The following is a 25,559-nucleotide window of genomic DNA, read 5'->3' as shown; positions in this document are numbered from 1 at the left end:
CCCCCGCTCCAAACTTCCCCAACCAGCCAGACCTTGAGGCTGAGCTTCCTGAGCTGCTGGGCCGCATTCTTCCTGTGCCTCTCGATGGGCACCTTGTCTGCAGTGGGCAGCAGAGAACACAGGGTTGGGTTGGGGAGGACTGGTGAAGAGAGGGAAAGGGAGGGCAGTTTGGGGGAGAAAAGGGGAGAGCAAACTCACCTCAGCTCCAGCTACCATCCAAGCGGTAGCAGGGCCCAGGAGCAGCCTGGTTACCAGCGGATCAAGGTTTTGTGCCACACCTATAGTCTGCTTGCTTGCCTTCTCTGGGATACAGGCTGGGAAGCTCTGCGCTAGGAAAGAAGAAATCTTAGAATACTTTAAGACACAGGAAAAAAGATCATGGGAGGCAGTGGATGGATTAGCAGAGTCATATTCCACCCTGGCTGCACAGTCAAATCTACTGGGTTTGCTCTAACATTACACTGGTAGCTGGGGCCCCACTCCCAGAGAGTCTGACTTAATTGGCTATGAGTGAAGCACAGGCATCAGTAAATATTTAAAAGTTCTCCAGGTGATTTAAATGTGCAGCTGGTAATGAAAATCACTATGTTACTATGCCCCAGAGCCCGGATATCAGTGCGGAGTGTATGCAGTGAGAAACTGGAGGACCGACCTGAACTGCTACTGGGGAGGTGAAGAAGAGGTGCTGCTGGAGACCAGTATTTCTTACAGCATGGTCTTGAACACTTCTAACAAATGCAGATTCCTGGGCCTCTAGATAATTAGAATTCCTGGGGGTGGGACCCACTGATCTACATTTTAAATAAGTTCTCTCTAGGTGATTCTTAGGACACTAAAGTTTGAGAAGTGACAGATATTTTGGAGGTAGAACCTACAGGTATTAATATAAAGATGAAAAAAAATTGACTGTAAGAATTCGCCAGAGTGAATACCCCCAAAGAAATGTGTGCATATATTTACCAAAAGGGATGCATCAGAATGAGCCTCGGTAAAACCAGGAAACAACATACCAGGCCACCTTCAGAGAACTCATACACTGCTGTTCTTGGAAGCCTCCTTGTTTGTTGTCACGCAAGGTGTCATGCGGGGTCCCACTCCCCGCATAAGAACGCAGGACATGGTGAGGCCAAAAAGGAACACCCACGGAGCCATAGATAGGGGAGTCATACCGCTATATTCTCGCTGGCGGCTGGGTTGGAGACACAGGGAGCAAACATCCGCCAGTACCCCAACAAGGGGTCTTCCTGCACCCCCGTCTCGCTGCCAGCTGGGCGAGACACACAAAGTAGGATCCACACGATCCCCAATGCACCGTCTGCTTCTCTGCCTGCCAACCAACCAACCAGCCACTGCACTCACGGCAGTTATGTCAGTGGCTAATTGACTAACTGGTTACAGCTGATGGCCAACCAGTCACAGCTGATGGCCATCTACTACCCAAGCTAGCACCTTTCCACGTGAGGCCAAGAGCCTGGAAACTGCTCTCTGGGACTCTGTCCCCCCACATTTGTGTCTCGACAATCTATAACTGGTACAGTTGTGACATATTTGGGTTGCTGCTGATGAGAGCTGGGTGGTGCCCCTTTGGAGTGCAGGGAGGAATTAATTGAATGGAAGAAGCAATAGGTAAGAGAAAAAAAACTGTCAATTCTTCTCAGCCTGAAGGTAGTTGATTCTTGCATCACAAAGTATCCTTTCCTGTCCAGCTAGAGAGTCCTTGCCCCTCTCTTGCACTTCTCAGTCCTGAGGTACTCACTGATTAGTGTAGTCTTTGCAACAGTTGCACATGGCAACCAAAGAACATTTTGCAATATTACAGAGTTCATCTCACTCTTGAATTTGTGCAGAAATATATAGGCCTAGCTGTAACACGTGAAACTATGTGACACGTGATATTAATCATAATCCTTTACAATAACAAGTAGATGGATGTTGAATACTAGAATCGAGTAGTTTTATTTTTTAATAAAAGTATTTAATAAGATTGAATTAATTTTCAGAAATCAAGTAAAATTTCTGGCTTTGTTGAATAATCTGTTTTTGTTCCTTAATTTTGAGGCAATTTTGAATATTTAAAGAGAAAAATAGTTTTTGAAAACATGAGACCATTGTGATTTTTTAATTTTCTAACTTCCAATTTACATTTTTATATTAAAATTTTGAATGCTTGAAAACAATTACATATCGTTTTCAATCCTTTGGATCATTGAAATGAATACAAGTCAAGATCATAATACAAAGATGATAATGACAGAACAGAAGAAAAAATTGAAAGGGACAAATAGAAAATTTCCAAATAAGAAAACTGCTTAAATTCTTTAAAACTGGCCACAATGAAAAGTAAGACTTTATCGAGCATAATCCATGTGAAATTCTGAAATAAGGCATTGTAAATTATTACTGAAGATTTAATTACTTGTGAAAATGAAAATACGATAATTATTCTTATCAAATCCACACCTTGAACTTCAAGTCAGATTAAATCCTTGCAACTTGATATTACTTGCTAAATGATTCCTTAAGCTGTTAATTAAAACATTGAGATGGAAAAGAATTATTTGTGTCACATGCATAATTCATAGGTAACAAATGTAACTCTCTGGGCTGCATCTTGCAAGATAAAGAAAATAATATCCATGAAACCAGCAAATTCTTCAAAAAGGACAAAGCCTCTGGAGTGTTGCTGTGTTTGTTGGATAATGATACTGGAAAGAGACTCTAACTCTTTTGATAGCATGAGATTATTTCTAGCAAAACACAAATATGCTTCAAATTAATGGTGTGAACAAAAAGGGGGCTGTGTGATAAACCTGACATGCTCAGGGGGCCACATGGCAGGCCTGACAAGCTCAGTGACCGCAAGTAACCACACAGGGCAGGTAGTCACATCCCAGGCCCATAGCTTCCTTAGCAAAGGTCAGTCTTGACCTTAAGTGAGCCCTGTGCACTGTTCTTACACATCTAGGATAACATACATTTGAAATGTCAAAGGAATTTTCTAGACTCCTCAAAGGCAGCCTTCAAAATAGAGCACGACAGAGCCAATTAATCCACAGTCCAATCGAAGAGATGGAAAGTATTTAAACCACGGTGGCAGAGCACAGAGCACAGAACCCCTCGTTGCTATCTTGTTCCTGGCATTCCCTCTCTGTGTGCTGTAAACGTTAATTATTAACTATCCTGTGCCCACCAATGTAAAATAACTGTGTGTTTCTCCCTTTTGCTTTTTTTTATCTAATCCAAGAGGTTTCCTCGCTTTGCTTTCTCCTGCCTCCTTGATCTGCCACTAACGGATTTCATGTAACCTTCCTTATGTCTCCTCCTTTGATTCTAATGTATGAAATAAGCTGCAAAACTGCCATTCTCCAGAGCATTTTCCCAATCCATTAATATCTTGCTTTAGGGCATGTCCTCAATCTTTGACTCTAATAAACTTTTCTCTATGTTTGGATGTCTTTTCGTCAACAGTGGTAATGATTTTCCATCAGATAAACGTAGTAGGAAATACAGTATTCACTTAACACCAAGTCTTTCAAACAGAGTGTATTAAGTATGTCTTTTTTATTCTAATATTTTTGAAAGCTCGTACAAAACCTTATCTGATGACCCGATTAAAGTTGTTTAACCTACTTATTTTTCTTTTTACGTTTTTTTTTATTAGTTTCAGGTGCACGGGACAAAGTAATACTTAGACGTTTATCATTTATATCCCTCACACTGTGTGAACCCCCCTCCCCCCATCCACTATCCCTCTGACATCGCACAGAGCCATTACATTTCCACTGTCTCTATTCCTAATGCTGTACTCCGGTAGTACTCTGGTTTGGTCTGGAGTTGGCCTCTGGGTGTGTTGAATCTTGTGCCTCTTAAGCTGGGCCCTGATAGGGCAATTTCAGAACAAAGCAAATCACCAAGCACAACAACAACAACAAAGAAAAACTGAAATAAATTCACATGTAAAAACAACCGACAATCCCCACTCAACACAGGAAAAGATATCAAAGATATAAAGACAAAACAAACAAAACAAAAAGAGGCGCCAGTCTTGGCTTAAGCCCACCAACTAATCTCCAGGTTGTCCTCTGCTGTACCAAAGAGGCCCCTGCGTATTGTGCAGGCAGAGCCAGTCACCTGGTGCCCAGAGTGACGCTGGGACTGTAGATTTAGATGCGTGGGGCTAAGGGGTCTGGATGGTAGTTTTTACAAAGTCAGTGCAGTTTCTGCCCTTGCCTGCACATATGCGAACTGAGAGTAGCACCACCAGCCCTGTGTCCAGTTCTCCTGAGTCTTAGGGCACTTCTTGTGTGTGTGTGTTTGTGTGTGTGTGTCTGTGTGTGTGGCGGGCGGGAGATTTCTGAGCTGCTGAAAGCCTGGATCTGCGTTTGCTGCTAACTGCTGATCCCTGGGAGTGCCTCCACATTGTAATTGCCCTGCCCTAGGCAGGCCAGAAAGGGTGGGGGCTGGGGATGGAGGGGTCTTCTCTCTCCCAGTCCAGCTGTGTCACCCTCTTCCCGCAGGTCAGAAAAGGTGGTGGCTGGGGGTGGAGGAGTCTCTTCTCTCCTAGCCCAGCAAAAATCACACTCTTCCCAGCCTTTTCCCTGGGTCAGAGCTGCCCGCCAGTCTTCCCAGAGCCTGAGCCCTAAGGCGCCTCTGTAATTTGACACTACTCCTCAGTTCAGGGGCGAGTTTAAGTCTCTGGAAGGGCGGGGGCAGGATTGGGAGATGGAGGGAGGGGCCCAGGTATGGAGTTTGTTTCCTTTGTCCGGCCTAGGGTCCAACTGGAGGTATCAGCTTAGGTTATTGCCTCAAGTGCTGGATATGCTGCCCTCTCAGCGGGAGAGATCAGCTGTGGGACACAGGGAAAGAGCCCACCTCCTGGCTTTTGGGATTCCCTGCGTCTTTGCAGCTGCGGATGCCGGCCGCGTTTCCACCGCCGCAGGTGTGGGCCATGTCTCCACAGCCACAGGTGCGGACTGTGTTTCCACCACCGCAGATGCGGACCGCGTCCCCACAGCCACAGATGCGGGCCGTGTCTCCACTCCGCTCCCTTCCCTCTTCCTCTGCTCGCCCAATTTGCCCACCTGCACGTAATTCTTGCGTGAGTCTCTTAGCTGTTCTGTGTGATGAGCAGAGAGTCCTTTGATGGGTTATAAATGTCCTGTTTGTGATAAGATCCAGAGGAGAACTCAAAAAGTGTGCCCCGCTGCCGCCATTCCTATGACATCACCTCCTAACCTACTTATTTTTAAAAGAGGGTTTTGCTATAATATAAAGTGGGAGACTATCTAATCTCATATCTCCATTTAAACTCAAGTTTCAATACGACAGATATGGGTTATGGGGTAGTAAAAGGTCTCATATCACAAGGTCTGATGGCAAAAAAAGGGGGTTCAAATTCTGTACTACGAATTATTAGCTGTGGGACCTTGGGTATGTAACTCAACCTCTCTGAGCCCCTATAACAGAGAAAATAATACCTGTTTCTCAGGAGGCTTGCAAGGATGAACTGGGATGGCTTATTAAAACATCTTTGTTAGGCTCTTTGACACTGGAACTACCTGGGATAACTCAAGATTGTGGTAAAAATGTTCAGGGAAGGTAGGGAAAAGGCCATGGTCACCAGCCTCACCTGGACTTACCCGGGGCTACTGCAACATCTTTGGGATAGGAGGCAGCCCTGGCTAATCAGCTGCAGGCATTCTTCACTCTGATGCTCTGCCACGGAGGTTTAAATTCTTTCCATCTCTTCTATTGGACTGTGGATTAATTGGCTCTGTCTTGCTCTATTTTGAAGGCTGACTAGCTGGGCCTTTCGCTCTCCTCTATGCAGAGCCCTATTTAGTAGAATTTCTACCTCAGGTCACTTCACAGGCCACTGATTAGCCACCAGTGGTGCCCAGGGAAGATGTTGAGGTCACGTGGCACCAATCATGCATAAAGAAGGCCTCTGAAGGAAGTTATGGACATGTAGGGCCCTCTGTTGGGCCTGTGCAGTTCTTTGCTGGGCACTCCACCAGCAGGAGCTCATTAAACAGCAGCTGGAAACATCAAAAAACACTCAACCTTTCTGTTGCTTGTGTGGCTATGACTCAAATTCCCCACTAGAGGGCAGGAAACTTTAAGATGATGGATTTTTTTTTTTTTTACAGGTGAATAAACTGGATAAATTATAATAATTATGGGAATAATAAATAATCACAGATAACTTTTATTGCACATTGTCTAAGGGCCAGGAACCCCCCCAAACACTTTATATGTATTATTTCATTTAAGTTGTTTATTATGTTCTCTTCATCTAGTTCATATCATAAATTATAATTATTCAATTTTTAGTTTACTTGTTCTTCATTTCTGTCCCACCGCTGGACTGGAAGTTCCATGACGACAGTGTCTGTTTAATTTACTGTTTTGTACTGATTAGTGAATCTGGATCATTGTAGTAGTTGAGTAAGTTCATATTGAATGAACAAATGTTGAGTGAAATGAATCTTGACCTCAAAACCCAAACGTGGGGGCTATTATTATTCTAATAGCATTGTGTTTTGTTATTAGTAAAATTGTTTTAAAATTTGTGATGTCTCTTTTTAGGTATTTGAAGCTAATTATTAAGTAGTTGTCCCATAGTGTTCTTTCAATAGCTTTTATAAGTTTTATTTGGGGGGAAAAATGTTCTACTGCAGAGAGTGATAAGCATTGTCAAAACTAAATTTTGATTAAAGATATTGTAATTATTTGGAAGATTTGTGAATTTGCATTCAAAATAAGCTCCTGCAGTGCCAAACTCACACTAAGCACTGTTCTAAGGACATTGCATCCTTACAAAGGTGATATTATTGGCTCCATTTAGCCGACGGGAAAACTAAACACTAAGGGATGTTTCTTATGTTAAGAAACTTGCCCAAGATTTTGCAACTAGTAAGTGGCAGAGCCAGGATTCAAACCCAGGTATCAGATTCCAAGGACATAATCATTATACTACCTCTAAAATTCCCTTAAATGATTTTATACAATTATTTGATTAAAATAGCAATTGCATAGGTAATGATTCTGATGGGCCACAGCAAAACAAATTTGGGAGAAGTTTTATGCATTTTTCCACAATGGACTTTTAATGTATTTAAAGCAACAGTGTTGAGAAAAGAAATACAAATGGGTCAGAAGGTATCCTTGCTTCTCAAAATCTTGTTTATAGCCAGGGAGTTATTTTGTCATTACATGGTTAAAAATTGTAAACTACAATCCTCTTTCCAAAAAACCAAACACACACACCAACTAACATGCAAAGGCCAGCCTACCGCCCGGCAGAGCTCTTGGCATGTCACCGGGAAAGACAAAGCGTACAACACAGAGATCTTTCAATATCATCAACACACAGCACCTTTTCAGCCAAGGAAGTTTTGCAATAAAAATAACATACAAGAACCATATAATTTAGCAAGGGGTAGGTGCCTCAGTAGCGCACCCAAAAGAACTGAAAACAGGTCTTCAAACAAAAACCTGTAACATGAATATTTACAGCAGCACTGTTCACAGTCATGCTATTCACAACAGCCAAAATGTCCATCAACAGACGAGTGGATAAACAAAAGACATATTCGTACAATGGAATATTGTGCAACCATGAAAAGGAAAGGAGTACTGATTTACGCTACAACACAGATGAACTATGAAAACATGATGCTAAGCGAAAGAAGTGAGACATAAAAGGTCACCTATTGCATGGTTCCCTTTATAGGAAGAGGCAAATCCATAGAAACAGACAGCAGATTAGTGTTTGGGAGGTACTGGGGACAGGGGGTTAGAGGAAAACCTTGGGGTTGGGGTACTTTAAGCTTTCCCTGGAATTTCCAGTGGAAAGAACTTGAAATGAAAGTCCTTTGCCAGGACAGCATCCATTCCTGTCCCATCCCCACTGTGTACGTGGCTCTCCTGGACTTTAGCTCTCAAACCATCTCCCCTGTGGGCTTCCTTCTTCAAGTCTCTGAATCTCCACCCACCCAAGGCTGGCCCTTGGGTCACAATGCCTCCAGTTGGAGTGATTCTCTCTGGAGTAGTGCCCTAAGTGACACCTGTTGCCACCCAAGTCTCATAGAATAGCTGATCTCTTGGACAGGAGCAGACCTGGATCCTCTAGGTCTAATGTCCTTTACTATACGCTACAGTGAGAACTGCAGGAATAGTGGTTCCTTTAGTTAGTGATCGTGTTAGAATAATGACAGGCTTATCTCTCAGCCACAGACTTTACATTTCAGGTTCAGTTCAGTTTAAACACATACGGAAAAAGAAAATATTTTCTCAAATAACAGTGCATCTCATCCCTACTCCCATGTCTCAAACCCTGAAGAAATAAGCAAACACAAAGCTGATTTCTCGCTGCCCTAGAGAGTCTGCCTGAATAATGAAGGACACCCTTTTAGCAGCAGCAGTCATCATTATCCAGACTCAATCCTGTTTTTCATTTATTCCTGAAGAATCCCTGGGTTATAATACAGTTGCCATTTTTTTTCTTACTCTACTTTTGTTGTCATCTCAAATCATAGGGAAAGGAAAGTTTATTCAAGAAATGGTATTGGGACAATTGGGCACTTATTTGGAGAATAAAAAGAGCTACATCTCTGCCTTATATTTAACACTCTAACATTAAAATCAGTTCCAAAGGGTTTAAAGACTGGGTGTTAAAAGAGAGAGAGAGGAACCATATGAAGCAAAAGAGGGAACTTAAGCTTCTAAAAGGCATGCAAGTGGCAGCTGATAGCCTCTCCTACTTCTCACTGAAATAGCTACAAAGATGCACCCATAGAAACAGACAACTGTTAATACTAAAGGTGAAGACTGACAACTCAATGCCAAAATATAGTGGAAATCAAGTCCAATTTTATGGCCAGTTCAGCAGGACCAGCATGGAGGGTCCCTCTTGCCTTCTGCTCATGATAGAGAGACATCCTGTTCAAAAGGGATGAAAAAGTTTGGGCTATCTTACACTGCTTGTCTCTTTAAGAGACCCAGGGACTCAAACAACTAGGCAGATGGCTCTCTAGTGCAGTGGAGAACTTTAGAAATATCCAGACACCACCTCAGACTAATTCAATCAAGCTGTTTAGGGGAAGCACTGAAACACTGGTATTTTTTAAAAAACTCCTGAGGTGGTTTTAGCATGTAGTCAGACTGATAACCAGTCTTCTGCACATGTTCTTCTGCATACCGTGTTTCCCCGAAAATAAGACCTAGCCTAACAATCAGCTCTAATGCATCTTTTGGAGCAAAAAGTAATATAAGATGTGGTCTTATTTTACTATAAGACTGATCTCTATAATATAATATAATATAATATAATATAATATAATATAATATACCGGGTCTTATATTAATTTTTGCTCCAAAAGACGCATTAGAGCTGATTGTCCGGCTAGGCCTTATTTTCGGGGAAACACGGTATGTATTTCTCAGATGCTATTCTATAGGGCAGGTAGAAAGATCAGGAGATTGTCTCTCCCATTTTGACCATCCTGCATCATTTGTGATATTTCTTTCCTTCCTTACAGTCTGGAAGGCCCCTCTTCACTGTTTCCTCTCCTACCATTTTGATTTCACTTTTCCAGTTTTCAACATTATCTTCTTACTTCTGCCAGCCCCTGAAATAGCGATGTTCCCAGAACTTGGTATCTTGAAATATCCTCCTAAATTAGAGATTTCATTCAATTCTAAGACTTCAGCTGGCACATATAAGCTGAAGATTTCCATTCTTATGAGGTCAGGTGGGCATTTTCACCTCCATAAACCTTCTTTCAGGAGTGCATGTCCACTCTACCCATAGGCATACCCAACCCAAGCCAGGATAACTGAAAAGGTCCTGATGAGGTGAGAAAAAGAGACTGAGACCTTTTTTAAAAACATAATAGTACAGAAATAATGCTAAGAAGTAGTCTTCTAGAAACTCCACCAGCCTAGACCATTCATCCTCTCCTTCAATTCTTAGAACATAATGATGGCCCAGATGCCATCATTATAAGAGAAAGAAGTTAGACCCTGAGACAAGAGAGGAGAAAGAAGAAAATTGGAATGCATGGAGGAAGCCTCTCTGTCCATCAAGCATGAACTTGAACAAGCAAACAGAAAAGGGGAACTGAAAAGGGAAAAGAAAGAGCTATTTGGACCATCTCTCAATTCTATGTATGCCTGTCTAATGATTAAACTTTTCCAATCATGAACTGTGTCGTTTTCATAAATGATGACACTTACATTTCTCTACCAAGCGTCTAACTCACTCCCGATGACCCAAAGACCATAGGCACCTGAAACGTAAGATCTAAGACAAAGCCCTCCTCTCCTTTGCCCCCCCCCCAGTCTGCTTCTTCCCTGTGCCATCTCTGTGAATAGAACTACCACTTCTCTACCCGGTATGGGTTAAATTGTGTCCTCCAAGATTCATAGGTTGAAGTTCTAACACCAGAACCTCAGAATGTGACTCTATTTGGAAATAGAGTCATTGCAGATTTAATTAATTGAATTAAAATGAGATCATTAGTGGGCCCTAATCCAATATGACTGGTGTCCTTCCTGAAGGAAGAAAAGGAGAAATTTTGACACAGAGACATACACACAGGGAGAACGCCATGTGAATATAAAGGCAGAGACCAGGTGATGCTTCTACAAGCCAAGGAGCGCCAAAGATTGTCAGCAGACTGCCAGAAGCTAGGTGAGAAGCATGGAACAGATTCTCTCTCCCAGCCCCCAGAAGGAACCAACTCTGCTGACTGACACCTTGTTCTCAGACTTCGAGCCTCTGGAACTGTAGACAATAGATTACTTTTGTTTAAGCCACTGAATTTGTGGTCCTTTGTTTTGTTTTGCAGCCCTAGCACACAAACATACTACTCAATGAAAATGAAGCCTCCGTCTCTTACCCCCATATTCGATGATTAGCACATCCACAATCCACCTCCACAGTCCACATCCAATGACGAGCGATTTCTGGTACTTTGTTCTGTTTTGCAGCCCTAGCAAACTAACACACTACTCAATGAAGATGGATCCTCCATCTTTCACCACCACACCCAATGGCTGGGTCCCATCCAGTTAACCTCCAAAACGTCCCCTAAATCCAGTCTCTACTCTGTTTCCATTGCCTCCATAGGTGTCTTGGGTAAGTGGGAAATCAATTTGTCCCATGTTAGAAGATAGAAAAGGCATTTCATTGACTAAATGGAGCAAGGATAGGTTGAAGCTGGGGCAAAAGGGGAATCAGAGATGGTGGGGCTGGCAAGCAGAGGGTGAGGGTGCACCGAGCTGTGTGTAAGATCAACACCAACTTACTGCTTGGTAACAGAATGCTGAGACCTCAGAGGCTGCATCAAATGTCAAAGAGGTGGGGCTTGGCTAGAGGCCTGGACTCCCTTGGGCTCTTTCCCCAAGGAAGGCTTTGGGGCTCGGCTTTCTCCTGAGACGTGCGTTGGGGGTGAGTGGAGATCTTCGGGACACCTTTGCTACTGGGTTTCCCTAGGACATGGCTGCAACATGCACATCCCTGAGGCACCAGCTTCGTGAGGCTGCAGAAAGTGTTCCTTTTCCAACTGCAAACTGAATGGGCTGGTTTGCGGATGAGCGCCCAGGTTCCAGTCCAAGAGGTGTGAGCCGAGCAAGCACTCGGCATTCCCCAGCTCTGCTAGGAAACGGCAGGCCTCAACACAGCTCCTGGAATTGGAGTCTGAACTTCGGGATCAAGCAGTGAAGGACCTGGAAATACAGCGCCTCCTTGGACCCCCAGAAGGACCCTGAACAGCTGTGCTTGCCTTTCTCTTTATTCCCTTACTCCGCCCCTCACCCCGGGCCCCTCAATCTCCTACTCCCCATTCACTCCTTTCCCCCTTCTTCCTCCTGCTGTCCCAACATCCTCACTCTTCTCCCACCGAACCAGTCCCCCTTGCCACTACCACCTTCTTCCTCCATTCTTTCCTTCCCTCTTCCTTCCTTTCCTCCTCCCCAGCTCCCCTCCTCCCCCTGACTTTTCCTTTCCCCCACATTTCTCCTCCTCTTCCCCCGTTTTCCTCTAGCTGGTCTTTCTCTCCTCCCCTAGCTTCACTCCTTCCCCATCTTTCCACTGGGCCCTACATTTCCCTCCACTTTTCTTTTCGCTTACATTTTCCTCCCCCCAATATCTCCTTGCCCCTCCCTGATCCGCCCCCTCATCTCTCTCTCCCCTGCATCTTTCCACCTTCCCTCCTCACTTCCCACCCCAATCCCCATTTGCTCTGCCACCTCCCACCCCGCCCCCTACCCCTCCCATCAGTGTTTGCTTTTCTCCCGGATCCGGATGAAGGGGTTGCCCTGCCAATGTCTGTGCCCTGCCCACTTCTGGCAGGTGGGGTCTCTCGTCATGGCTGAGGGCTCCAGGACTCAGGCCCCGGGCAAAGGGCCCCCACTCAGCATCCAACTCCTGCGAGCCCAGTACGAAGGCCTGAGGCAGCAGCAGAGGGCCCAGGGCCACCTCGTGGTACTCCCAAAAGGTAGGGCCGGGCAGGTGCTGGGAGCTGCAGTAGAGGGGAGGAGGGCCTGGCTGTGGGTGGAATGGGGGGTGGGGGCTTGAGCTGCCAGCAAGGCAGAACCAGAGCTCTGCCGGCCCTCCTGGTGGGGAAGAGCAGGTGTGCAGACCACCTGAAGTCAGAGCTAGAGCAGGGAGGCTGGTACAGGGTAGCTCTGCTAGGCTCAGTCCCCCGCCAGGTGAGCCGGGGCCTCAGCCAGGCATCTGGCTGGCAGCCTGCTGTTCCATGGCCTCTGCTCTTGTGTTCTGATCTTGCTGGACTGGTCTGCCTGGTGAGCTGGGCTTGGCCCCTCTACTAGGCCAGGTGGGGAGATGTGAGCTCAGCCTCCTGGCTGGTCTCACCAAGGTACCTCCTACAAACCTGAGAAACTGGCTCCGGAGAAGGAAGACATGGCATTCCCAACAGCCTGGGCACTAGCCAGAGGAAGCACCGGACTCAGGGATCCACTAGGGGTCCTGGCTCAGGGAACTCAGTCATCACAGCCTGAAACAGCAGCCAGGGAGGTCCAGGGAGACACTGAAGCCCCCTCTTCAAAGGGGGAAGCCTCTTCCCTTCGGGAACTCAGATTTCATTACAGGAGGAAGTTAGGAGCACATAGCTCAGAAATCAAGTGATTGTCAAACCTGAACCCTTCATCCTCTAACAGAGGAACAGGTTCAAGAAGGTAAGGAGGTCCCCTGAAAGGTCAAGCCTGTGCCTGGGAGTTTCTACGGTTATTTGGACAGTTCGGGACTCATTGAGTGACCTATCCTGCACTAGGCCAGGCTGGGAAGAAATCAGGGGCCAAAGGGACCTCACTGCCTGGGACAGGACGTGTGCTGCCTTTTGGAGACAAAAGTGGCACTTCTGAGCCAAAGGCACCCATCCCATATTACTTGGGTTGTTGCCAACCAGTGCAATCCCTTTGACCTGAATTGGCACAGCCAAATAGCCCCACCCTGCCATCTTTGCAGGGCATAAGCTGAAAGGTTCTTAAAGCCCTACCTCATCCTCCAGGGTATTGATTCGTTCAGTCGCTCAGCAAGCACTTATTAAATTAAACCACAATCAAATGAAAGCATCATGCTTAACCCATCTGTGATCCAGACTCACAAATCCCTGTAATGGGCACGTCCCAAAGACAGCTCAAACTCCATGTGCCCCATGGGATTCACCCTCCCCTGTCCCAACCCTCCCTCTGGCCCTTTCTCCTGCATGCTGTAACTCTGAGCTCCTGCCTCCGTCCTTACCAAATCATCACTTAGGCATATTAGTGCAAGGAGTGTGCAGGCTGCTGCTTTCTCAGAGACGACTTCTCACCCCCAGGCTGGGTCTGGGCCTTTTAGGGAACTTCTAACAATGTACAATTCTGCCTTTTTCTCTAATTGTGAGAAGTCACACACTGCCTGATGGAGTGGTTCTGTACTTGGTCTCTGAAAAGCTTGAGTCCCAGCTCCACCACTTTCTTGCTATGTACAGCTTTGAACAAGTTATGTAAATTCTCTGTGACTCGGGTTCCTTATCTGTCCATTGCGAATAACTGTAGTACCTAAATTATAGGGTTGTGGTAGGAATTAAGTGGATTGATACCTACAAAGCTCTTCAGTGCTTTCTGTGCTGATTGGCTGAGGACCAGGTCACTTAGGTCTTATAAATCTGAATTGAAAGGACACTGGAAGCATTTAGACTGGGTATGAAGAATAAGGTAGTTAGTTCTCCAGGGAGATATCAGGGTAAGTTTACAAAAATGAGGTGAAAATGATGCTAGACAAAAAAAAAATATCAATTTTGCCTATATTTTAGCAGCAGGGTAGATGGTGCTGCCATTCACTGAGGTAGGGAATACATTCCGCAGGACGAGGTGAATTTGTTGGTGAACATGCTGCATTTGAGATAGTTGTCTGCAGGACTTCCAACCAGCCTGCATCCCAGGATATCTGGGCTGGAGATATGGATTTGGGGTCATCAATATATAGGTCGCAGTTGAGGCCATGGGCATGGGATAAAATTGTGGCAGCTCGATGTGTACATTAACAAGACGCTGGGATGAAAATTAAGAGTTCTGGAATATTCCAGACACTTAAATTCATACTGGGACAAGCCAATGAAGAGAAGTGAGGGAAGACGGAGAGAGTAGGTATAGTACAGCCTTTAAATGGCAGGAAACTTGACACATGCTGAACCTTGTATAACTACGGGTGAACTTTGAGGACATTATGCTCAGTGAAATAAGCCATTCAGACAAAGACAAATACTGTATGATATTACTTCTATGAGGCACCTGGAAGGGTCAAGTTCATAGGAAGTAGAAGGGTGGTTGCTAAGAGCAGGGAGGAGGGGGAATGGAGAAGTGTGGTGTAAGGGGTATACAGTTTTAGTTTGGGATGATGAAAAAGTTCTGGAGTCAGCTGCACGGCAATATGAGTCTACTTAACACTATTGAACTGTAACCCAAAAAATGGTTATGATGGTAAATTTTATGTCATGTGTGTTTTACCACAATTAAATATTTTTAAAATGGTAGGGGAAAAAAACCAGGAGATATTAATGTCATGAAGCCAAGCGAGCAGAGAGGATTTAGAAGTTAGTGATCCTCTGCGTCCAGTACACAGAGACACCCAGGAAGATGGAGTGGCCATTGAGATCGGCTCCTACTAAAAACTGTGTCTCAAGACATTGGGTTGTGTTTGGAAGGGCAGGTATTCTGGGAGTTGGTTAATGGAAGGAAGAACCCTGGAATTAGCTTTCTTCATCCTGTCTTAGCATTATGGAGAGGACCTAGGTTCTAGAAATGCGGTTCCAAGTAGCAGTATGGTTGTCCTGATGCAACAAAAGGGCACCTTGGGACCTGAGCTGGGGTCCATGAAGCCACTGTGCACCCCGGTGGTTTGTGTCCAAAAGGCATATGCTTTTGTCACATTCACGTTCAGGGAACATGGGAGTCATCATATGTAGAAAAGGAATGGGGATGGGAACTCATATCTGGGCTGGGTGCTTTATGTGCATTTCATCTAACATTCCCAACAACCCTGTACGGCAGCTCCTCTTCTCATATCTCCAGTCCCCATTCCTTCATCCCAGCTGAAGAGAGAAATCAAGGAGGAACTCAAAATACCTGTTCCCCAGCTGCATCTTCTGGCAAACTGAACCAAGGATGGAGAATTAAGGAAGCATCACATCCCCATTCTCCTCTGTTCTCAAATGAGTACATAACATTTTGAATATTTGTAAAGGTTTTCACGTTTGTTACACTAAGAAAAAGTAGTAGTGCAGGGACGAAGCAGGAACAAAGCTTCAGTCTTACCACTGGAATTAGCGTTTACGGGACTGTAACTGTTTGCAGAGATGGCTACACTGGCCCTCTGTTTCTCTTGGATTCCCAGAACTGGAGCTCAGGGGCTTCCTTATGATTTTATTCCTCCAACACCATTTCCCCACTTCTGCCATGCACTTTGTAGGGCCTCCTGCAGTGACAAATGCCAGCATGCTCAAGAGGGCTTCACTGACCATTCAGAGAGAACTGCAGGCTTGTCACAGACCTATTTTCTATAGGAACATACCTTTCATTCCCACAACACTTGCTGCGACCAAGAGTTGACTGTAAACTATTATGTTCCACAAGGTGGTAAAAACATGTCCCTGAGGAAGAAGACAGACTGGTCTGCACCCTCATCCCTGAAGCCAGTTCAGGGAAGCAGTAGGTTTTGCAAATGTGTCCCCAGAACAGTGTCTATGTGATAGACAGATAAAGGCCAGTCCTCCAAAAGATGCTGCTTTGAAACACAGCTCCTCCCTTTTGTGCCCTGGATGGTAAACCCAGTATCAGAATCCTAGAACACAAACCTCGTAAGTCTTTTCCACTGGTGAGTGGATGTGAGTCCTTACATGGGTGACCCTGTGCGTGCCTTGCTTCTTGCCATTCTTTCAGTTTGAAATGCTAGTCCCCTCGCTCTTCCTAGGGGTTACTCCTCAGTGGTGTCAGAAACTGAAGTCTATTATTAAACTCTATTATGCTTAAGGTTCTCTCCATAGCATTGGTTACCAACTGAAATTTTATTATAATGTATTAATTTGCTTATTGTATTTCTACCCCACTGCAACACATCATAAAGGTACGGATTTTGTCTCAGTGTTCACTCCGTATTCCCAGGACCTAGAATAAATAATGCCTGGCACATAATAAGTGCTCAATAAGTATTTGTTGGATGAATGAATAATTGTTTGTGTGAGAGAGACCGAGAGAGAGACAGCTTGCATGGGTCGGAGGGAGTGCCTGTGTGTGAGCATATATGCGTGGAATCATGTGTGTGTCCATATATGTGTGTACACACACGCGCAATGTACGGGTACCTGGCGTGCTTTATGTTTGGGGCATAGCCTTCTTTCACCTTAAAAGCTCTGAGCTCCCAAATGACAGCTGCCCAGGTCCTTTCCAGTGGTGACCCTGCTGTGTCTTGCTTTCTCAGGAGGGAACTCGCCTGCTCCTGCTGAATCCATGGTCAGTGCTGTTTGGATTAACAAGGAGAGAAGGCACTCACTGCCCTTGAACAAAATGGACCCCAAGCCAGCGGGGATGCTTGAGGAGGCTGACAGAGGCTGTCTTCAGAGCCCTGAGTCTCCATGGCACACACACCTACAGATGCACTGTTTGGTCCAAACCTTCTGCCAGGAAGCCAGTCATCAGGTAAAATACAAGGGCAAGCTCATGAGGTCTGAGCAAAGGCTCCCTCATGAAGGAGACCCAGGCTTGTTTGAAAACAAGCAGATGACTCAGCAAGAGAAGACCATCCCAGAGATCCCAGAGGCAGCCCAGCAGGAGTGTCCGGTGGCCAATACTCAAACAAAGGCAGTGGGATCCAGCTTAAGCATCGGCATTCCGTACCCTTCTTCCACAACGAACCCACATAGGTCTGGAAAAGCAGCTCATTATCCATTTCCCCAGAGGAAAACTCCCAGAATCTCCCAAGCGGCCCGGAACCTGGGCTTATATGGCCCAGCCTGAAGCTTTCTACTCAGCCAAATGTCTGAACCTTGAGGCCACCTCTGGCCTCATCAAAGAACCCAGGAGGCAGAGCCACAACTAGGGCCTCTAGCTATGAGCAGACCTGGACTAACTCAATGATAGGGATGGTGGGAAATGAACTTCACAGTGGACACATGGTGTAGTCCTTCAAAAAAGAAGAGATTGCTCAGGCCACATTGCTCACAGTGCAGAATGAAAGAGTGCTTGCTGTCAGATCAATGCAGCCCCATTCTGCTTATACAAGAAGACGGAGCCCTGGGTGCCCACACCATGGAGAGGTGCAGTAGGACATCTGTTTAGTCCCTAGAACCAGGGAATTTTGAGACGTAAAACAGGGATCCTAGCCAATGGAATGTCCTAGCAGTGCCCTGGAGTCAAGGGACATGGATTCATTGTGATTCTTTTTGTGAATAATTAGTAAGAGCCAATTGTTAATCTTTTTATAGTCTAACGAAAAACAAGGAATTTTTCTAAAAAAAAAAAAGTTTGAGTTCAATATCTTCTGGTGATTTCTTACATGTTCTGGAGAAGATGAGTTCTGAGAATTGCCCTTTTCTGGTTGCTCTGCCTGGAGGCCAGCTCAGTGAGAAGTCACTACATTCACTGGTAGTGACCATACCATTTCAGCTTAAGCCTCCCAAAGTATGGTCACCCTGGATTAAAAGGGTCAGAACAATGCCACCTACTATTTGGTGTGTTTAAGCGGTTTAGGAACGGTTGGTCATCGTTCATCTCTCACTGAGACTGCACATACCAGCCTCATCACAGATTTATTTCCTTCTGTCCTTCCCTCCATCTTTCATTCTATTCCTTCTTCCCTCCCTCCCTTCTTCCTCCCTTCCTTTCTTCTCCCCTGCCTGCCTTCCTACCTGCCTTCCTTTCTACCTTTCTGTGTCTTCTCTCTGTGCTTTTCTCTCTCTATCTCCCTCCCTCTTCAAATTAAGTTCTATTAAACACTGCCAACCATTGATGATATATGGTAATAGGAGCCAGAGTAGAAAAAGCCAGAGAAATGCTCCTGCCTGGAAAATATGTGTTTCCTACAAATTGTTCCCTTTTCAGCCAAATTTGGACCACTCAGATCCTTCCTGGCTCATTTTAAACCTAAGACAAAGTGAAGCATGGGCGATGGGGAATAAAGTATGTCTTCCCTGGTCAATGTTTAACTTCAGTAATGATTTTTAAACACATCTAAGGTGACTTTTCCTCATATCAAATTCTCTCTCTGTGAAGTTTCACCCACATCTTTCCATCCCATGGTCATCCAGTCTTGCCCATCCACATCCAGAGTTATTAACCAAGATTGTTATTACCTGTCAAAAATATGGATGTGCCTGCTCCTTTGACCACCCAGGAATTCACTCTAATTTGAAGATTCATTGTGATTCTTTTTGTGAATAATTAATAAGAACCAGTTGTTAATCTTTTTACAATCTAATGAAAAACAAGGACATTTTCTGGAAAAAAATACTTTGTCCTTTGCTTTTGTTTTACAAAGGATTCCCCCTTCCTACAGTGTGTCCATCAAGGACAGGCTACGTTTTCCTGCAGTTACAAAGAACCCCCAAATCTCACAACAGAAGGTGGGGTTTTTTTTCCACTCACGAAAAATCCACTGGGAATTTGGGCAAGCTCCTAGGGCAGCTGTCCTATGTCTATTACCAGCAATTCAGGCTGCTTCAATCTTGTGGCACCACCATTTCAACACTGGTTTCCCTTATCACTGTAGGAGAAGAAAATATGCATCAGTCGTCATGTACTGGATCTCAAATTATTTTTACTCACATTTCATTATCCAAAGCAAGTCACAGTGTCCTATCTCCACTTGAAGGGTATAAGGAAGTGCAGTCATCCCATATGCCTAGGAGAGAAGGAATGGAAAAGTGGGTGAGCAGCACAAATGGCTAACACAGGTAGATAGGAGTCAGGTCATAGTACAATATTAGGTTTCATTCTGAATGCAGTAGGTAGCCATTAAGGGATTTACATACGAGACTAAAATTATTTGATTTGTAATTTAACCAGATTACTCTGGTTGGTCTATGGAGAATGAGCTGAGGGTCACAATAAGAGGCAATGTCAGGGGAAAAGGGCCATGGCAGGTTCAACAAGAAATACGCTGGGAGCTCAAGCATGAGTGGAAGCAGAAGAGATGGAGGGAAAATGGATACATTTGACATATATTTTGAAGATAGAATCAATAGGATTTACTGAAGGAGAATGGTAAGTTCAGTTCGAAAGATACTGAGTTTGAGATGCTCGCGAGACACACAAATGAAGATATCAGATAGGCAAATGAGACTCGAGTTCTGGGCTAGACATATGAATTTCAGTGTCACGGGTATGTAGAGGTCCTTAAGAGAATGAGAGAAGATGAGCTCACCTCTGCAGAGTGTAGAGAGAAGACAGGGTCCAGAATGAGTCCTGATAACTCCCAGTTTACTTAGTTGAAGAACCCCTCAGGAGTTTTCTAATTCTCACTTAGAAGAGGTGGGGTCGATGGAGGAGGAGCAGCCAAGGACACTGAAGAGGAGTGACCAGGAGAAGGAAGAGCCGCGGGGTGTGGAGTCACAGACCTCAAGAGGAAAGAGGTAGTTTAAGATGTTGCACCAGTTACTCCCCTAATTGCAAACCTTCCCCAAACCCCCATTTTCTAGAGTCCACATTCTTCAGTCTGAAGTTGTTTTTTCTTGAGTGTGGGTTTAAGAGGCCCGGGTCCAAGGGGAAATGCCCAAAGTGGGAAAACTTTTCAGCCAAGGGGGGGGCGGGGCAGGTCAGTGGTAGCAAGTTCAGGTCAGAGCTGATTGTGAGTGCCTTTGCCCTAGAGGCCCGCCTGTCCTGGGGACCGGGTCATCCCCATGCCTGCGGTAGGCTGAGGACTGAGTGTTCCCTGTGGCAGAACTTGAAGGCACAGGGGGGACTGGTTTGTAATCCTTCCATTCCCTTTCCACAAGGCTGCTTCCGCCAGGAACAATAGGCCGCAATATCTCTGTTTCTCAATCACACACACTTTTCCCAACCCTTGGGCTCTCAAACCTAATGGGACAAAGAGCTAAGATTACATCTGGGCTGTCACTCTACCCAAGACTGATTTTGCCACCCGTGCTGGTCAGAACTGGAGCTAACTTTCTCTTCCCATACTCTCCGCAGAGCTAGCAGAAAGTTGTCCTAATCTAGAGAACAAGCAGCGCACATCGCAAAGCCTGCATCGGGCAGGTCACATGCCGCAGAGACGCCCAACCTTCCAGCCCACAGTGAGACGTCCCCAGCTGGCTACCAGGAGATATGCTTCCATCCTCCCCGGCTTGGAGGACAGTGCATCTGGGCTTCAGTCTCAGCATTGCCTTTTGTAGACGTGACCTTGGTTGAATCACTTAGCTCTCAGAGCCCCAGATTTCCCAGTTGTAAAATGAGACGATAACAGCCACTGTGGGGTGAGGGTGGGGATAGGAGGGTCGCTCTCATTGGCTGTCAACTCTGCTCCGTCCCGCTAGGGGGCAGGTTCTCTTCACTCTGGCTCAGCCTGAGTCCCTAACTTCTCAGTCCACGACCCTTAAAACGCTTTCGTTCCAGTTCTTAAGATTCGAAACTGTTCAGATTTTAAAAGTCTCTCTCATATTCAAGTCAGCTCCCACCAACTCTCACCCTCCCACCCCTCAGCGCAGCCTGATTTATACCTTTACGGCTAGAGGGAGTGGTCTTCTTGCTCGGACACCCCTCCGCCTTCTGTGCCCACAGCTTTTTGGCATTAGGGTAGAACGACACAGGGCACAGAGGGCTCTTTATGTGACTGGCTCTGGTGTACTTTGTTCTCCTTTCGCTAGGCTGTTTACACTCACCTAGCTCACGGTCGGCAGGCTTGGTGTGGACAGGTAGTGGCCCCCACAGGCTCCTGCGGATGAGGGGACTCCACTTCCCCTAGCACTGGGGGTCCTTGGTGAGAATGGTTATGCCTACTCCTGCTGCACGAGCCTCCCTGCCCCCAACCCCAGTGCATGAAAGGTTGTCGTGCGGAGCGGCCTGTGGGGTCTCTGGTCCTGCTCCCCACATAAGAACACAGGATGTGGTGAGGCCAAAAAGGAACACCCACAGAGCCATAGGTAGGGGAGTCATACCACTATGGTCTCACTGGAGGCTGGGTTCACACAACGTGCGACCTGCTGTCCGCTTTGCTGCCAACCCACCGACTCTCCTCGACTCCTCAACGTAGCCACGGCAGTTATATGAGTGGCCAATGGCTCAATGGTTACAGCTGACAGCCAGCTAGCCACAGCCGACGGCCGTCTACTACCCGAGCCAGCACCTTTCCACATGAGGCCGAGAGCCTGGACACTGCTCTCTGGGTCTCTGTCCCCACAAAGGTCCACCTCCCTTTGCTGGCTGTGGTTGTCCCAGTCTCATTTACTCACAGCAGGCCCCAAAATTTTAAATGTTTTTTGCTCAAATAAACTCTTAAATTTTTTAATATGCCTCAGTTTATCTTTTAACACTACCATGTTAAACTACTTTCTTCTGACTACGTCTCCTCACTGATCTCTATGTCACCATAGCTGGGAAATCCCCTTCAAATGTTTTTTAATTGAAACAGCCAGTGGTGACATTGGTGCTCCTATCTAGAGGACAGAGAGAACCATATGACTTTTTCTAAATACTTGTGAATGAAAAACGGGCTATGTAATAAACATGACAAGCTTTGGGGTGGGGAGGGTACATGGCAGAGCTGACAATCCCAGTGACGGAAAAGAATCACACAGGATGGTCTAATCATAAATTCCTATCAGGGTGGGCTGTCAGGTCCCAGGCTTATAGCTTCCTTAGCAAAGGCCAATCTTGACCTTAAGAGAGCCCTGTCCACTGTTCTTATGCATCTAGAATAACATACTTTTGAAATGTCAGAGTAATTTTCTTTTCTAGACTCCTCAAAGGCGTAACTGCTGGCACCAAAGCACAAGACCACAGAACCCCTCATTGTTATCTTGTTCTTGGCAGACTGTCTCTGTGTGCTATAAATGTTAATTATTAACTATCCTGTACTCACCAGTATAAAAGAAGTGTTTATCCATTTTGCTCTTTATCTAATCCCAGACATTTCCCCACTTTGCTTTCTCCCACTCCCTTAATCTACCACCGAAGGATTGCATGTAACTTCCTTAAGTTTTCTCCCTCAATTCTAATATATATTAATTTTTAAAAAGCTGCAAAACTGACATTCTCCAGAGCATTTTCTCAATGTACTCGGATTTTGCTCCCAGGCATGTCAAATTTTTGGTTCAGATAAACTCTTATGAAACTTTTCTATAGGCTGGACATTCTTTGATTGACATACCACTTCCTGAAACCTAACCTTTCCCCAGCCTTTGGGGCATTGGTTATCCCTACTCTGTACAAACATCCCTTTTAGGTCACTTCCTTATTGTTGAGAAAGACCCAATTCATCTCCTTTCAACATTTTCCATCTGCACATAAATTTCTTAAGTTTTTTGTTTTTGTTTTTGCTTTTTTACCTGCTATGATTGTGTTTCTCCCACAGCTAATGAACAATAGGCTTCCTAGAAACAGTGTTCAGGGACTGAACTTTTGATTTTAATTTTATTTCTTGGCCTTGGGTTTGTGACAATCACATTACGTTTTCTCCTCTGCTTCCACCTAAAAAGACAAAACACCCACTAATCCTTTCATCTCCCCTTCGTCTGTTCACTGATGAATCCACAACCTGCCTATGTAGGAACTCACCTCCTGAATTCCCCAAATCCAGGATCATAATCAAGACTTGGCAGCCTGCCAAGCCCTCTGCCCTGGCGGAGAAATAGGTGGATGAAGAGGCTGGTGGTGGCACACCTTGCTTCTTCTGCTAACCTAAACTCCAAGAGATTTTCAGGTGAATCTGAACTGGCCCTCGAAATCACTATCAGCAACCGGATACATGTTAGCCTCTATTTTCCCAATGCAGGAGCTGCTTCCCTTCATAAGAAATGCAAGTGCTGTCGGAGGGCCTGGGAGAGCCTGTCCGTTCTCCTCTCCTGCCACTGCCCACCTCACATTCCACATGCTATGTTCTCCCTTAACACCAGAGCCTTGACCTTCTTTTAAGGAGCTGCCCGCAACACCCGTGGCTACACTCACCACCTGGGACTGGGGGAGATTACCTCCCCCCAAATCCCAGGCTTCTCTCTGCTGAGCTCTACCACATGCTGGCAAGGTCGATGGAAAGATGGCACCACCACCAGTCCCTAAAGGGTGTGTGCGCAAAGGCGACTCAAAACAAGGACATGCTGTGACAAAACCCTGGTGAGGTGGGCCTTCCACAAGCTGTGAGGCCCCTTTTTGCCCCGCTAGCTTCCGGCTCCCACCAAGGTTGGCCCTGTCCTGTAAGACAGTGTTTCTCTACCCTGGTCGCACAAGTGAATCATCAGGAAGCTTAGAGGATATTCCATTACATTACAATTTCTGAGGTAGGGCCCCAGCATCAGTATTCTATATTTTTCTTTTTCATGAAGATATAAAATATGTGAAGTGTGGGAAGTACACGAATCTTGCATATAGCTCGAAAACTTATTTTAATCTATATACTCATTTTCACAGCTATAGACAGATACACACACTTGTGTGATACAGACAAGAGATACATTTCTAGCATGATGCCAGAAAGTTCACTTCAGCCTCTTTTCAGTAATCAACCACCATTTATTTTTCCATTGTCCTGTTCCCATTTTTTGCCATTGGGAATAAAGCTAATATCATTCTTTTTTGCATGTCCTTTGGTGGACATTTGTTTTCATTTCTTTTTTCTTTTTTTTTTAAACAGCTGCCTGTCTAGATGGGCTGGTCTTGAGCATGAGGACTTTTTGAAAGCTCCCCTGGCAAGTGTCATGTGCGATCAGCATTCAGACCTTTGGACCAGACGTTCTGTAAACTGGAGTCACAGATAAGGGACAGAGGCTTTTCTCTGAGGCCGAGCGCAGCACTCGTCAAGATGTTTATGTCCCCTCTCCGGTGGGTTCCACTCTTCTTCTACTTGACTTTTCAGGGGGGTGGGCAGCAGTCCTATATATGTGTCGGAGGCAACCCAAACCTATTTGATCACACCAGCTCTGTGGGTGCAAAGATAGGAAGTGATCCACACAGGACCTTCTGAAAAAGAAAGTTGACCTGAAGGGCCATGGTCCTTCCTACCGACGTGCAGGTCGACTGTGTCCTCTTTTAGGCTAAAGGGTGGGGAGAGAAAACCTTGTGCTTCCTCAGTAGGGCCAACTTTCTGTCCTTCATCATACGGGGAACCAGAAACATGTTGGTCACTTCTTGTTGGAGGTTTCTCTAATTTCCCAATTCTTCTGGAGATGAACTAGAAGTTCAGATGAAGGAGTATTCAGTGATTACGATGAGAAATGCTTTTAGGGCAAGGAAGGGCCTGGAAAGTTTTGGGCAAGAAGCTCCGGAAAACTCCCTCTGTGGTTTTTAGCCAGAGGTGAAGAGGATGGGCAAAGAGTTGTTTTCAGAGTGTTTTAAAGATACTGAAAACTTTCAGAGTGATTGGGACGACCAGTGGCCTTCCAGCCAATCTCTTCTAGGCCAGTTCAGTGGTTCTCAAAGTGTGTTCTGTGGACCAGGGCCAGAAGTATCAGCGTCACCTGGGAATATGTCAGAAATGAGAATTCTCTGGCCCCACCCAGACCTACTGACTCAGGAACTCTGAGGGTGAGGCTCTGGCTGCTTGTCACCTGTCTGCAGCTCCGGGGCCCACGGGTGAACCGCCACCTCCTTTCTGCTGTTGTTCCCAGATAGTCCTTGTGTACAGGATCTCAGAAAACCTCACGCCCGTCCTCTTGAATGAGATGCTCCATAGGAAACCCACACCATGCTTTGCACCCACACATTCTGGAGAAGGGGTTAAACTCATATAGCTATGTCTCTTTGCTATGTTGTTGCCGGCAGCTATAGCCTGGAGCCCTTGGGGTTCTCAGGTGTGTCAATTACCAATTCACATGTTCCACAATCTCCGTAACAAGCTGCTGGAGGAC

At 45.6% G+C, this 25,559-nt stretch overlaps 1 protein-coding gene and 1 long non-coding RNA gene across 2 annotated transcripts; one reads left to right on the top strand and one right to left on the bottom strand.

The window, feature by feature from the left end:
- On the bottom strand, positions 1 to 20,184 carry LOC117032267 (uncharacterized). The gene is made up of 4 exons (XR_004424710.1): positions 19,925 to 20,184; positions 19,327 to 19,402; positions 199 to 324; positions 1 to 97 (listed from the first exon to the last, which is right to left on the bottom strand). It is a non-coding gene; the product is annotated as an uncharacterized LOC117032267 (long non-coding RNA).
- Positions 11,277 to 18,985, top strand: C12H9orf152 (chromosome 12 C9orf152 homolog). The gene is made up of 2 exons (XM_033123631.1): positions 11,277 to 12,503; positions 16,985 to 18,985. Exons 1-2 carry the CDS (start codon positions 12,311 to 12,313, stop codon positions 17,518 to 17,520), a joined length of 729 nt encoding a protein of 242 aa, XP_032979522.1. The 5' UTR covers positions 11,277 to 12,310; the 3' UTR covers positions 17,521 to 18,985.
- Positions 20,185 to 25,559: the final 5,375 nt, after the last annotated feature.

This window comes from Rhinolophus ferrumequinum, chromosome 12, assembly GCF_004115265.2.
Source record: "Rhinolophus ferrumequinum isolate MPI-CBG mRhiFer1 chromosome 12, mRhiFer1_v1.p, whole genome shotgun sequence".
Classification (NCBI taxonomy): Eukaryota; Metazoa; Chordata; class Mammalia; order Chiroptera; family Rhinolophidae; genus Rhinolophus; species Rhinolophus ferrumequinum.
This window is presented reverse-complemented; position numbering and strand designations above follow the sequence as displayed.

Bases quoted from the DNA above. Each gene is read 5' to 3' on its own strand.
- C12H9orf152 (XM_033123631.1), top strand. From the start codon at position 12,311: ATGAAGGGGTTGCCCTGCCAATGTCTGTGCCCTGCCCACTTCTGGCAG. The intron at 12,504-16,984 runs GTAGGGCCGGGC...TTGCTTTCTCAG, and splicing joins CCTCGTGGTACTCCCAAAAG to GAGGGAACTCGCCTGCTCCT.